The following is a 15,464-nucleotide window of genomic DNA, read 5'->3' as shown; positions in this document are numbered from 1 at the left end:
AGAAAAACAATTAAAAGTTATTCATAACGTAACTGTTTTTTTTAATATTGCATTTAAATTGTTAAAACATCAAAACAAACTGTAAAGGCAAAAAATATTAAGCGTTGTCAGTTACAGTGTTTGAGTGCACGCCATTCCTGTCAAATCCTACTAATGCAGCTTTGACAGTTTTCTGACATGAGTGAACCACTGCATTGCTACTCTGGCTTGCATGCAAATATAAAAACTGCATCACAAGACATTTTATAATTTTTAGGAAGTGTTTGTCCTTTATTTAGATGATAAAACTGGATTAGTTAAAATACATCCAGCATACAAGATGTCTCGCTGTAGATAACAAAGAAATTGACTTTCCAATATACCAGTGCTCTGGAACAGATCTCAAATTGAATGATGCCATTTTATAGTTTATTTTGTATGTTAATAATGGCTTGATCTGCAAATGTTGCTCAACCAACCCAAAATTTTGCAGTACAGACACCTATACCTAATGGACAAAGCAAGCCATGTGGAGCAATTATTTCATAAACTTAACTTTTCAGTTTGGACCACCCTAATATATATATATATATATATATATATATATATATATATATATATATATATATATACACACACACACACACATTTAGTAAGTATTAAGATCAGAGATTATAGGCAATTTGGGCTTTACAATATGAGAAAAAAGTATCATATAGTGTATCATTATGTTTAATATATAATTGCATGCATACATATGTATTTAAGCAATTATATTATGTTATGGTCTTCTATCTAGTTAATAAAAAATTTGCATTTTATATTTATAAGGTAATGTAAACAGAAAAGAAAAAATCTTAAATCATTTTTTTAATGCAAAACTTAGAAATAAAAAGTAATCACGTGTTAACGTTGATCACTTTTTTTCTTTAATACCTTATATGAACTTATAAGAGCTTCTTTCATTTTAAAATAAAATTTCTCTGAACTAAAAACAAAGTTAACTTATGTAAACGTTGTCTCTAGAATAGAGAATACTAAAATTACTCACTTTACAGCACATTGGTATCTCAAATTTTATTATTAATTGCTGGCAAGCAAAATAGGAAGGTTTACTTACAAAATGGCATTTATTTTGGTGCGCCGAAAGAAAACGTCATTACATTACCAAAAACAGAGTGAGCAGGTCTCGGAACATGAACACTCTCACACATACCACTTACATGTGCTTTTGTTCAAAGAATGGAGCTATATTAAAAGGAAGAATTAAGTTATAAAAAAACAACGATCAGAAAGGAGTGTTAAAAGACTTTAAAGAGAATTATATGAGAAAAATTTATGGAACTTTTGAAGAGAACCTCAGCGGCGGTTTTAGGCAAAGCAGGCATTTGCCGGTGGCCTCGCATTTTTTTTTTCTTAGTACAAGTAATATAAAAAAATTTTATCAGCCTTATATCCTTGGTGAATATCCTTGGTGAGTTGGTGAAGTCTAAAGTTGGAGACTCTCCTTGCATTGCTGTTAAAGCCATCTTGGGTTCTTTGATTTACTACTGGCACTTCCCTTATTATTGTTGTGGCTTTTATATTCACTCCTTACGCTGGCTTTTGATTAGACTCGACGTTACAGAACTTACAACAAAGACTGATTTTTCTTTTACTAATTTATCACATTTACATACTATTTTTATTATTTTACATTATTGTTTTCATGAGGACGCTTGTTCCTTCCTTCTGACTTTGAGTCTTTATGCATTTTATGAGTTGAGTTCTTTATGTTCATTTTAATATACAAAATCCTGGTACGTTTTTGGTTTTAACTACGAAAAATTTTTTAGAATCATTCAGAAGTGATGAATCATTTGAAGCGATTATTAAAAAATCTGAAGAAATAGCTATAAAATTAGGTACTGAGCCAGTATTCCCTCAAGTGCGGCTTAGCCGAAAACGACGTTTTTTTGAATATGAAGGAACTGATACACCTCTAAATGGAAAGTCTAAATATAAAGTAGATTTTTTTAATGCAATAATTGATGTTGCATTAGTAAGCTTAAATGAAAGATTCAAAATGCTTGATTCATACAACAAAATATTAGGTTTTTTAACCCGTACCGAAAAAATGCGAAGTTTAGATGCAAATGAATTGTTGAATGATTGTAAAAATTTAGAAATATCACTGAGAAATCCTAGTACAGAAGAATCGGACGTGAACCATGAAGAGTTATACTCGGAAATAAATACATTTTTAAGAATGGAAGCTTCGGCGGAATCGAAAGATGCACTGGAAATTTTGAAGTATATTACGGCAAATTCTTTAATCGAAATTTTTCCAAATTTATTTATTGCCCTACGAATTTTACTAACTTCCCCTATTTCAGTGGCAAGCGCAGAGAGGTCATTTTCCAAATTAAAACTCATAAAAAACTATTTACGTTCCACTATGGGTCAAGACCGCTTATCTGCATTAGCTTTAATTTCCATTGAAAATAAAATAAGTCGGTCCTTGGACTGTTCTGATTTAATTGATGAGTTTGCGTCTTTAAAAGTCAGAAAGGTTAAGTTTTAAGTCAATGTAATCGATCCTCCTAAAATCTGCGAAAAAAATAAATGGTATCGCATTTTGAGTAGTCTTATTAGTGCATCTTCATCCAAAATAAAAAAAATACTTAATGTACATTTAAAATCTATGTGCGTTTTTTGCTTCGTTACGTTCTAATAAATATCCAAAACACAATAGAACAGAAGAATTAAAAACTCAACTAATATAATGGAAAACTTGTCTGTGGCCTCGCATATGGTAAATCCGCTACTGGAGAACCTTACGAGAAGAGTTGGTAAGAAAAGATATTTGAGTCACTTTAAATATGCGTCACTTTATTAATGTTTTGATACTAGTATGAGTTAATATTAAGAGTTAAAATTAATATCAATTATAATACTAAGACCAATGATATATTTTAACTAGGTGTCTAACTAACGAAAAAAAGTGAAGCAAATTTTTTTTGCCACCAGCATGATTGGATAATAACTCGTTTTGCCACCAGCATCTGATTGGTTAACAGATTTTTTTACGGAAGAACGAATAGCAAAAATAAAACAAAACAAAAAAATATTTGTGTCAGCTAAATTAGAAAATGTTTAAAAAGTTAGTCGAATTGGAATGATTTTGTGAAATGCTTTAGTATTGGATAATTTTATAAATGTAGGTTAAAAGTAACGTCAGTTACTTTTAATTTTCTATTATAAAAAACAACTGCTAAGCTGGTAATTTTAGTTTAAAGGAAAAAGATTTTGAACCTTCGGAAAATATCAGAAGTATATTTATTTACATATGAATGCCGAGACATAAAATTGTCTTATTATATGTATATATATATATGCATATATATATATATATATATATATATATATATATATATATATATATATATATATATATATATATATATATATATATATATATATATTCAAATGATATTTTGTATGATAAAGGTTGGGATAATGTGTGTGCGTGTGTGTAAGAATTTATAAAACAAGAAAGATATATTTTTAAAAATAATACTCTTTTTTTATTTAGAATAATAAATATGGTTAATAATTGCTCAGTCTACAACTGTAAAAGCAGATTTGATAAAAGTAGTTTAATTTCTTTTCACAGATTCCCTTTAAATGATGAAATTCTTTGTAAAATATGGGCAACGGCAGCTAAATGTTTACAAACTACACCTAGTAAATGTAGTAGAATCTGCAGTAAAAATTTTAGGTTAGAAGATTTTGAGTGCCAAGAGAATGGGAAACGTGTTCTGAAAAAAAAAATTGTGCCTTCAGTATTTGACTTCCATTTGTTATTGAACAAAAATAACAAGCGAAATCAGCTATATAATGATGATACATCACACATTTAAAAAAACATATTGTCCTATCTCGAATAAAGAAGTAACAGAGCCTGACCCTAACCCTGAAATTACAAGTACTATTAAAAAAAAAAAATACTTGAACAAAATTCTCCAAAAAAACTATTACTTAAAAAAAAAGATTAAAATATTAAAACAAAAGCTTAAACCATAGTCATAAGAAATAGATAGTCTGGTCACTTGGGCCGTAATATCTGGATTTTTCTTATAATCATACGAAACACTTGAAATTTGTCGGGCGGCCAGGAACTGAGTGCACAAAAAATGGAAACGCAGAAAGAACTCTATGGTGAATTTGATAAAGAAGCATTATTTTTTTCTTTGGAGAATGATATTCTTTTTGAAGACGAAAATTTTGTTAAAGATTTAGATGCTTTGGTGTTGGAGTTATCTAGTGAACAAGTTGATTGCACATTTTCTTGCACAATTTGTTCTAAGAAGTGCATATCTCAAAGAGGACTTACAAGGCATACAAATTCAAAGCATCAAAGTATTCCTTTAGATTTAACGATACAAAGTCCTAAACCACCTATTCTTCTTGATGAATTTAAAAATCTGCTTGATAAAAGTATTACTACCTTAATCAACGATGAATGCTATCCTGATTTGTATAGAGATGAGTTAAGGATTAATCATGCAATAATTTTAGATACTTCACAACAAACTCTATCTCTATTAGAGACAGTAATAGCTGGTTTTAAAGCTGATGGTGATGCTGAAAGATTTTATCCTAAATTTTACAAAACTGTTAATCAAGGAATTTTATTTAGCAATCTGACTAAAAAATCGACTAGACTTCTTGGCTATGAACTATGCAATCATGTTTTAGCATTTCTTACAAACTCACTTTACAATACTTCTTTTTTAAATTTAAATGGTTTATCACCTGTTGAATTTTCTGATAGAGACAAAGAAATTATCTTTTATCTAAGTGGTTATGTATTTAGCACATTTTATTGCAGAATTCGCAGTTCTCGATTATGGCAGCAAAAGTTAAGCACAGACTGCCTTTCACTTCTTAATGCTGGTAAAACAGAACAATTATTTGAGAGTCCAGAAACATGCACTGAAGCTTATGATAAATTTGTGAATGCTAAAAATCGTGGTGGTTTGTGGAAAGTGTCTCCTCCAGTTTTAGAAATTTTTACAAAAGTTGAGTTTCTCTTTCGCCATCAAAGTAAAAGTTTTGTAAAAAAAATTGATTCAGAGTTAATTGTAGCTGAAACCTTAAAAAACAGTGGAGTTTTGGCTAACATATCTGAACTTCGTGGTCTTTGCACAAATCGAGTTTCCAAAGAACTGTCTTTAAACTTATTTTATCATCTGATTACACTTTATGTCAGAGTAAGATCTTTTTCGTATGCAAAAGAAAAACTAAGTATCCACAAAATCAAAGAGAATCAAACAAAGTCAAAATCCCTCCGCTCAAAAATGAAAAAAACATCAATTGGATTATAGAAGTTTAGTAGAATATTACACTTAAAAACGGTTATTTTCATAGCCACAAATCTCATGAAAGCATGCTTGGCATAGTAACTTTAGCAACTATTTGTCATTAAAAAGATTAGTTTTTAAAATTTTTGTTATTTGTTTATAGAAATAAAAGCTAGGTAAGAGACCCTCCCTTATCTAAAAGAAAACAAAGAATAGTTAAAAATGAAGTCCAAAATTAACTATGCACACTAGTTTTATATTTATAATAAACAACTAATAACTCATAGATCAAAAACAACTCAGAGATCAATTCTACCCCTAATATATATATATATATATATATATATATATATATATATATATATATATATATATATATATATATATATATATATATATATATATATATATATGCATACATCAACTAATCTTAACTTAGATCTGCCTGTGAAATCACTAGTTTTTTTGGGGGAAGTGGATACCTGTGGAGGTTTTATAAAAAGAATAATAGGTGCCTGTTTATATTGTAACAAAAGTAAATGTAAGGAAATGTCTACAAAATTAACTGAAATTTAGTTTATTACAAATATAAAAAAAATTCTAATGTAACTAATCAATATTTTATGCCATTTAACATTTTTAATAAGATTTGTGGCTATGAAAATAGCCGTTTTTATGTATGTTCTTTTTCTTTGTTTTCAGCAGTACAAGGAGACATAAGGGAAATTTTTATTGAATCACTTGAAAAGTCAACTTTTCATATTAATACATTTTTCAGAGTTGGTCCATTTTCTGCGTGGTATACGTGTTGTACTCTCCCTTGATATTTTGTTTGATTCATTGACATTTTGACAGTTACCTGCAATTGGGTGAAATATAAGTTGATTTCGAATGGTATTATCATTGAAACCAAAATCAAACAAGGAAGGATTATCTTTTCTTCTACCAATTGACCGTTGTTGTCCAAAGTAATTTTCTAAAGGATCCTGACAAAACCTTTCAGTTAATACATAACTTACATTGTTGTTAATTAAAAATTTGACAAGTTCAATAACAGAATTAACTGTGATTTTTAAACCTTCATGAGTTTGCCAAGTAATAAACATATTACTTCTCTCACTTTTTGAAAAATTTCCAGATCTTGATTCAATAGAAAAAAGCCAATCAGAAAGATACTTTAAAAATGTTTCTCTAAGCCATGTAAATCGAACATCATTTGTGTCAGAAAATGGTTTCAAAAAAGAGTTGCATTTTAATATACAATCATTTGTATTCCGAACATTTAAGCAATCAAAAAAATCATTAAAATATTTGCAAAATTGTGCTGTCCCAGCTGTATCTGATGGTGCATAGATTTTTAATGCAGTACTACATGAATCACTTAAAACTTGTGCAGCTAAACGAACATTCATAGCTGAAAATGGAGTTATTTTAATGTGCTCAACAGTTAGCTTTGGACATGCATGTAGTTGACATTTTAAATCTTCATAAAATAAATCAGAAATATGGGACCATAAAATATGTTGACCCTGATTCCACATATAACGATTGCTTTTACCAGCTCCAGAATGGTAAAGGTTGTTCCTTGCTGTTTTAATTAAATGAGGAACATCAGAAATAAAATATATAAATCTTTTATCATCATCATCAGCAAATAGATTATCAGTGCGGTAAGTCACATCAACATTACCATTAATATCTTCTTCTTCAGTCAGATTAAAATGCATTTTAAAAAATTTTCTATTCGATGATGCTCCATCACAAGTAACAGCAACTACTTTTAAACCAACAGAGATTTCTAAAATTCCTACAGCTTTCCAAAATAGAGAAAATAATTGCACTGATGTAATATTTGTAGTAGCAAAATTTGCAAAACTGTATTTAAAAGGATTTACAATACTTCTAATTAAAAAAACTAAAACATGAGAAGCAAGCTTATCAGCTTGTTGTAACGTTGCAAAATTAACACTAGGATCACCCAAATCAACATAACCAATTAATTCTCCAGAATGTTTGTCCCAAACAAGATTTTCTTGAATTTTCATTTCATCAAGAACTAGGACTATAAATTTCTCTTGAACTGAAAAATTAATGACTTTATCTTTTAATTCTTCTATTATGTTTTTATTGAATCCCAACTTGGGCTTTACATAGTTTTTATAGTCACGCAATCGCCTACGACTTGGTAAAATTAAAAAACCAGAATGAGTTTTCTCATTTAACCTTATTGCTTCATAAGCAGCTGGTGATTTTGCAGCTAATCCCAAACAGTAACGTATTATTGCTGGATGATAACGAATCCCTTGCTTTGAGCATTTTAAATATTTTTGCTGCTCCTCCCAAAACAGGTTCATAAATGGAGAAATCTGACTTTTATCAGCTTCTGCCATTATTTGAACTAAATCACTTTCAATATTTTTACTAATAGCTAGTGATGAATTTTCAATCTCTTGCTTCATCAAAGCTAATTCTTTTTTTAATTCTTTATTTTCTAGACGAACACTCTGTAATGTAAGCTTCAGACGATCTGGAGATGTAAATGTAATTGGTGCATTTAATTTAGCAGGGATACTAGAAGTAGCTAATCTTTTTTTCAAACATTTAATTTCACTTTTTTCAATACTTTTACATTGTGAACAGCATAACATCCACTCAATCAGCATAATACATGACTGAGATCGAAAATACTCTGTCTGGTTTAAGGGAAACTCACTCCTAGATGAAAATAAATCAAATTTTTTTGAAATACAATGTTTAATATAAAGATTTGATTTTAATGCAAAGACATCAGTTATTCCAGAACAAAGGTTAAAAGAAGTAACAATAGATAAAAGATTAGATGCTGAAATATGTCGCATAGATCTTCTGTATTTTGTATATATTAAATGATCATCTGGAATGAGCCAAGAATATACACGAATGGTGAAAGCAAGACTATCATCAACATATATTTCATATCGAGGACATGTGTGGATTGTATCATAAAGTTTAAACTCTGCCACAACAGGACTCACACTCATGGTCCAGTCACTAATTTTTAACTTGCTAATACGATTTAAGAACTCTTCAAATGATTTATATATAGGCTTAAAGGCAGTAATATTATTTGAAGTCGTTAAAGCATCTTTTTTAGCAATGATGGCAGAGGCAGATTTTCTTTGTATAGGAATTGATGGTGTGAAAGATTTTTTTGGTAAGCACAGAGTCGGCAATGATCCAGGTTTTAATGTCTTTTTTTTATCATTATAAAGTATCATTTCTGGAAGATAATGCTTTTCACAAATAAACAGACGCTTATTTTCTATTTGAGTCTTCAAACTTAAATCTTCATAACGATCTTTGAGAATAATGGCAATCAGACTTTCCCTCCAAGACGTATTAAAACTGTCGTTAGAAGCAGGAACTTTAAATATTGAGACTCCCTTATGCCTCCTAGAAGTACTGCATCCATAAATAGAACAATTAGCACCAGGCATTCAAAATATTGGATGAAAAAGATGTAATTTAAACAAGCAGTTCGTAGATAAACAATCGATGAAAACAAATTTTGTGCACTCTGAAGCGGACTGGACACGAAAAAAATGCGAACAAAGAGTTGATCAAAGGAATACCGCAAGTGGCCAGACTATCTATTTCTTATGACTATGCTTAAACGAAAAGATAACAAAATTGCTTCACTTAGCAAAGTTGTTCAAAATTTAGAGAAGAAAAAAATTATTTCCATTGATGTTGCAGAATTACTTGAGAACAACTTCTCTGGGTTGACTAGAGAACTTTTGAAATCTGAATTAAAAAATAGAGGCAAAAAAAAAAGGGGTATAGATACTCTGAAGAAGTTAAAAAATTTGCCTTAACACTGCACTTTTATTCCCCAAGAGCATATGAATTTGTTAAATCTACTTTCTCATTACCTGCCGTAAGCTCACTTTCAAACTGGACATCATCTGTAGATTGTTCGCCTGGGTTTTTCGGAGATGTTTTCAAATTTTTACAAAATAAGACCTTTGAGGACTCATCATACAAATAATGCGCATTAATATTTGATTCTATGCATATCAGGGCTGCTCTGCGGTATGATAATGTTACTGGATCATATGAAGGTTTTGCTAGTTTTGGAAAAAATATTCTAGCATATGACCAAGGTAAATTAGCAACAGAAGCACTAGTTTTTATGGTTGTCGGATTGAAAGGCCATTGGAAATGTCCTATAGGCTACATATTGTGTGATAAAATTTCCTCAACAGATTTAAGTTGCTTAATTAAAAATGCTTTATATTTATGCGCTACTCATAACCTGAATGTTTGGAGTGTAACATGTGATGGACTTATTTCCAACTTTAATGCTATGAAGAATCTTGGGTGTTCATTTGGAAGTAGAATTATAGAGATATATAGTAGCTTTCCCCATCCTGAATATGATCATCCTATATATTATATCCCTGATCCTTGTCATATGCTTAAATTAGCTCGAAACGCTTGGTGTAGTATCGGTATCTTTGTTGATGAACAAAATCGATATATTAAGTGGGATCATATTAAAGCATTGCATAAACTGCAAGAAGAAGAAGGATTTAAGTTTGCAAATAAACTTGGCAATTACCACATTGACTTTCACAGACATAAAATGAACGTTAAAATTGCAGCTAAAACGCTAAGTGGATCAGTTGCTGATGCTATAGAGTTTTTGATGGTTTCAGGTCATCCATCTTTTATTGATGCCCAAGGCACAATTAATTTTATTAGAACTTTAGACAAATTATTCGACTTGTTAAACTCTAAAAACCTATTTGAAAAAGGATCGAAGAAACCTTTGTTTTTGAATGAAGCTCCAAAATGGGTAGAAACCATAGAAAAATCTGTAAATTACCTAGTTAACTTATCAGACCTATCTAAAATTCCTTTAATTAAACACAGAAGAAAGACATTTGTACTTGGTTTCATTGTAGCAGCCACAAGTGTTAGAGATTAATTCCTTAACCTTTTATCTAGACATGAGAATCCTTTTAAATTTATTTTAACATATAAAATGTCACAAGATCATGAAAAGGAGATCTCCTCTTGTTGAATAAAAGGAGATCTCCTCTTGTTGAATATAATACAATATCTAACTATTGAGGATTCTAACTATTTTAAAGACCTTGCTGGTTGTCTTTCATCAGTCTCTACTTCAATTTATAAAGAAGCTATACTTGGATATATTGCAGGGTTTATTGTTAGAAAACTTTATAGTAAAATTACATGTCTGACTTGTGCCAATAGTTTAATTTCTCAGAAGACTTTGTCCACTGATCACGATTATTCTTTATTTTGCAATTCATCATGGAAAAGCTTTATAACTTTTAAAAATCGAGGTGGTTTAATCTTTCCATCCTGTAGTGTTTTAAAGATTGTCGAAAAATGTGAGCATGTTTTTAAAGTTTTGGTGTGTCGGACAGACCCTTATAATTTGAAAATATCTTCTAGAAAAAATCTTAAAACCATCCTAGTTCACTTCATAAATAAAAAACTTGCAAATGACTCGCTGTTTACTTAACTAAATATGCATGATTTAGAACATGAAATTTTGACTGAAGACATGCATACTTCACAGCTTTTAAAAAATAATTATAGAGAAATATTTAAAATTGCGTCTTTACTCATTTGGTCAGTTGTACACTAGAAATGAATTGCATAAAGGAAAGATTGGATTACGCCAATAGTCCAATAAGCTTGTTTTGTTCAAAGGTTTATGAAAAATAACAATAGTAATATTTAATATTTTTGTATGCTATTTATGCCAAAAAAAGAAAATTACTTTTTTAAAAAAATACATGTTTACTGAAAATTCCTTAATTGTAACCGTAAACTGTAAGTTACAGTTTTTTTTACTAGTTAAAATTTTTTTTTATTGAAAACCTACATTAAAAATATATACCTATTTATATCAGCAACACTTTTGATTTCTTTCATAATGGAATATGTGTACTTTCATAACAATAACTCAAAGATTTCCAACAGGGTACTTTTAAGTTACAGTTGTAAAAGTCAAAAACATTTTTTTTGCCAACATATCTGTATTTGCCAAGAAAAAATGTAACTTTCTTTATCTACTAGCGTTTTTAAGTAGCTGTGTTTAAATAACAGTTTGTAAATATGTTAAATATTCATATGTCCAATGTTTAAAGTTAATCAACATCGCCAGAAATTTTTCTTCTTCGCTGCGGCTACCGGCTTTACAACCGTCAAAAACTTGCTTCACATTTTCTAACGAAATTTTAATGAAGTTAGATATCTAGTTAATATATATCATTGACTTAGACTAGCAAAAAGCAACCCGCAATACGGGTTATGGTCAATCTGTTGCTTGATTTATGGTGGCTGTTTTCCACAATTAAAAGTGGCGAAAACTTAACTATACCATTTCAGAAAAACGCCTTCAAATTGAAAATATTACACCACCTGTAAAATCATAATAGAATTCCTACAGAAATGCTTAACGTTTAACGTTTAATGTTCAACGTCGTTTCGTCATTAGTTCCTAGGCTGTGAATTAGTTACTAGGCTTTGGAAGAGCGCGTTCTTCAAATGCACGCGACCATTGGAGAAAGATCTTTTTAGCGAGTTAAAACTTATTTCCTTTTGGAATTTATTTATTAGTTTAGGTATATTACATAAAGAATCATCTTAATTATATATCATGTTATAATTGAAGTAAGTATATAAAATAGTTATATATACATTTTTATCAGATAAAGTAGAAAGGATTAAAAATTTTATTAGATAAAGTAGAAAGGATTTAAAGTAGATAGGATTTTAGTTTTTTAAATCGTTTAGATTTTGTTTTAGTTTTTCTTTTAGGAGTTTTATTTTTATTATTTTATTTTTTAGAAAGAAAATAGGGGTATGGATGTTATTTGAAGTTATACTAATGCTATTTCCATAAAAGGGTTTTTACTACTTTGAAAATTCTGTGATGCTATTGACTATTTTTGTTCTTTTTTTAGAAAATAAAGAAAAATGAAATAAAATTTTGTGCCAACACTGACAAGGCATGTCACATGTTATTGTATGTAAAGGTTAAATTTTGTTATGATGAGGATTACAGTTCTTATGAAAAAAAAAAGAATGTAAAGAGAATTATTTGTAAATATATATTTTGTATCTTTTTAAATTTTCTTGCGTCATTTTTAGAATTTTTGTTTTCACACGTTTATTGTTTGCATATATGCTTTTTTGATATGTATGTGTGGAAATAAGTGCTTTATAGTTGTTTTATCAATGTGTTTTTATAATAATGTAAAGTGTTTTTTACTGTTTTAGTATGTGTTAATATGTGTTACATAATTGTTTTAAAAATGTGTTTAAATATGTATATAAGGTATTTCTTTTTTTTAGTATATATTTAACCTTACATACATATTTAAACACATTTATTGTGCTTATAGTTTGTACATATGTTTATATTATGTTGTTTCTGTGTTTTCAAAGTGCTGTGACTTGGTAAACATCTACCTGAAAATCAATTAGTGTCTTTTAAAGAAGGAGCAGAACATATGGCTTTAGATCATGCAGCTCAGCGTGATATGCACCTAATGGCATGGTTTTAAGTTAAATACTAAAAATGAAAGAGCATATTGCTATTCGTAAGTAGACATTCCTTATCACTTTATATTTGATGATAAACATTGTAAATGGAAGGTTAGATAAAGGGGTGGTAATAAGGTGATAGTAAGAATGTACAAGTTAATCCAACTGGAGAATTGTTTTTTCTTAGACTGTTACTTTTGCAAGCAAAAGGAGCAACATCTTGGGAGGATGTGCATACTGTTAATGGTATTGTCCTTGAAACGTTTTGTGAAGCATGTGTTTTGAAAGGTCTGTTGCAAGATGACACTGAATGGCAGAATACTCTTTCTGAGGCGGTTTTAACACATATGCCAAAGCAAATTAGACAATTGATTTCAATTATTTTGACCTTTTGTGAACCTGACAATCCTTAACATCTCTGGAATACATACACATTTTTTATGATGGAAGATTTCATTCACCACTCAGTCCCACTTCTAATAGCTGAACAAGCTACTCTTCATCCAATTGAAAAGATTATTAATCAAATGTGTTATCAAACCATATTTGTTTATAGATGTATATATGTTTAAATTATGTTGTTCCCAAAGTGGTGTGATTTGGCATTATGTTGAGCAAGATTGATAACCTTGCCAGCCAAGCGATGTACTTATAGCAGAGTTGTGACTTGGCAGCATTTAGTGTCAGGCGGAGTTACTGCTTTGGAGCTAGGTCGTGTTGTCTAGCCTTTTTTAATTATTCTCAAAACACATAATGTCTGTTAATGTTTAGCGTAATGTGTATGAGAGTATGCAACCTTGATCTTTAAATCTAGGGTGTTTTCATGTCCTAAATTTGAAGTAATTGAATAACTAATATTGAACATAAAAACAAATATACTTTTACGTATTTATATGTTTAGTAAAAAGATAAATAAAGTTAACTTTAAATTGGTTTTCTAATTTTGCCTTTCATATTTTAATTTGATTTGTTATCTTCACTGGATTTTAGGATCAAGGATGTAAATATTCTATTGTTATGTGTTATTGTTGTGATGTTTTGTGTTGGTATTCATTTTTAACAATAGACACCTTCATGCTGGTGACTATTGTAAAAAATGAATAATAGGTTGTTTCATTATTGGTACTTACTGCTTTTATCTATTTACTGAAAGCAAAGACAACATTATGCTAAAAATGCTATTTATATCTTTTGGTTTGTTTTTTTATATATATGTATAGTAATTGGTTTTTTTTTTATATATATATAGTATTGTTAATCCTTTTGAACTTCGAAACAGATTTTATTGTTACATTTTCGATAAATATTAATATTAACTGCCATGTCAAAATGGGTTACTATAAATAGGTAAATCGATTTTCAGTTTTTATGTGGTGTTTTACTTAATTTTTTTTTTCTTGTTGTTGTTGTTGTAATTATAGTATCATAAATCCTTTTTTTCTTTTCTTTAGGATTTACGATTGATGCATTTATACGATTTATAAAAAGAAACCTAATTAACTTTTATTGTAAATTTTGGTCAGTTAAAATGATATAAATGTATGCAATTAATTCAACTTTTTTAAATTTTCTCTATTTTGAGCCTTATAATTTGCTGTACATAATTTAGGGAATCTTTTTAAATGGGTGGTGAGTATTGTAGTTAAGCGCATTTTTCAAATATCCAGTTACTTAAATTTTATAACGTTTTTAACTAATTAACATAGTTTGCATTTGCAACACTTTTGAGGAAAGAAAAAATTCTTATATATGTTAAATTCTTATAAATATTAAAATGAAAAAATTCTTATACACGTAAATCACTGTTTTATATTTCGGTATTCTGGTTAAAGTTCTTCATCAAAAACTTGACTACTCTTAATAAAAATACTCTCCTGACCACCATTAAGGCAAAAACGGGGAAGAAAGGTCCTTTATTAGTGGCAAAATATTTAAGAGAATTAAATTTCGAGTAAGAAAAGGAATTTTTAGTAAATGGTAGTAAATTACCGTTTACTAAGACCTATTGAAACAAAGAGGACATGTTTATAAAAATGGTCAGATTAGTGCCATATATAGTAATGGTCAGTTATTTTTAATAAATTTATTTGGTTGTGTGCCATTTAACGTTTTAAAGACAATTTCCTGTTTTAAAGAAAAATGTATCAAGGGGATACCAAAAAATTAATAAATCATAAATAACTTACTAATTATTCAATTTTTTCAATTTGAATGCGTTTTTCTGAAAGGGTATCAGTTAAGGTTTCGCAACTTTAAATAGTGGAAAACAGCCGCTATAAAATAAGTGACAGACCGACCATAACCCGTATAACGGGTTTCTTTTTGCTTTAAAATAAAAAGTATGCGGAGGTAAAAATATTTTCCCAATTATTTAACATACAAATAATTTACAACTGATATAGGTCATACCAGTGTAAGGCGGAACCATTTTCCTCGACATTACTAAGTTCAAAACAATACCTTTCTGTTAGTGACATAAGATAATAACACTTCATCATGCTTTAAATTGACGAAAAAGTAAAGCTAAAATCTTGCTATATTCTTTATAACATGAATTTTAACTAATAAGATTAA

The 15,464-nt window shown here is 29.1% G+C and overlaps 3 protein-coding genes across 3 annotated transcripts; 2 read left to right on the top strand and 1 right to left on the bottom strand.

The window, feature by feature from the left end:
- Positions 1-1,304: 1,304 nt before the first annotated feature.
- On the top strand, positions 1,305-2,542 carry LOC149888250 (zinc finger MYM-type protein 1-like). Its single transcript, XM_090089038.1, has 3 exons — positions 1,305-1,363; positions 1,428-1,513; positions 1,815-2,542. The coding sequence occupies exons 1-3, from the start codon at positions 1,305-1,307 to the stop codon at positions 2,540-2,542; spliced, it is 873 nt and encodes a 290-aa protein (XP_089945164.1).
- A 1,496-nt stretch (positions 2,543-4,038) lies between these two features.
- LOC149888249 (uncharacterized) lies at positions 4,039-5,398 on the top strand. The gene has a single exon (XM_090089334.1). The coding sequence runs from the start codon at positions 4,155-4,157 to the stop codon at positions 5,346-5,348; it is 1,194 nt and encodes a 397-aa protein (XP_089945460.1). The 5' UTR covers positions 4,039-4,154; the 3' UTR covers positions 5,349-5,398.
- Positions 5,399-6,009: 611 nt separating this feature from the next.
- LOC149888248 (uncharacterized) lies at positions 6,010-10,002 on the bottom strand. The gene has a single exon (XM_090086869.1). The coding sequence runs from the start codon at positions 8,798-8,800 to the stop codon at positions 6,074-6,076; it is 2,727 nt and encodes a 908-aa protein (XP_089942995.1). The 5' UTR covers positions 8,801-10,002; the 3' UTR covers positions 6,010-6,073.
- Between the last annotated feature and the right edge of the window lie 5,462 nt (positions 10,003-15,464).

Source organism: Hydra viridissima, unplaced genomic scaffold (assembly GCF_058129835.1).
Source record: "Hydra viridissima isolate aposymbiotic clone 2 unplaced genomic scaffold, HvirCarnegie_v1 scaffold_5, whole genome shotgun sequence".
Taxonomy (NCBI): Eukaryota; Metazoa; Cnidaria; class Hydrozoa; order Anthoathecata; family Hydridae; genus Hydra; species Hydra viridissima.
The sequence above is the reverse complement of the archived record's forward strand: the minus strand, read 5'-3'. Positions and strand labels throughout refer to the sequence as shown.

Excerpts from the sequence above, each read along its gene's own strand:
- LOC149888250 (XM_090089038.1), top strand. The coding sequence starts at position 1,305 with ATGAGAAAAATTTATGGAACTTTTGAAGAGAACCTCAGCGGCGGTTTT. Across the intron at positions 1,364-1,427 it reads GGCGGTTTTAGGCAAAGCAG|CCTTATATCCTTGGTGAATA; the intron begins GCATTTGCCGGT and ends AAATTTTATCAG. Across the intron at positions 1,514-1,814 it reads TGCTGTTAAAGCCATCTTGG|AATCATTCAGAAGTGATGAA; the intron begins GTTCTTTGATTT and ends AAAATTTTTTAG.
- LOC149888249 (XM_090089334.1), top strand. The coding sequence starts at position 4,155 with ATGGAAACGCAGAAAGAACTCTATGGTGAATTTGATAAAGAAGCATTA.
- LOC149888248 (XM_090086869.1), bottom strand. The coding sequence starts at position 8,800 with ATGCCTGGTGCTAATTGTTCTATTTATGGATGCAGTACTTCTAGGAGG.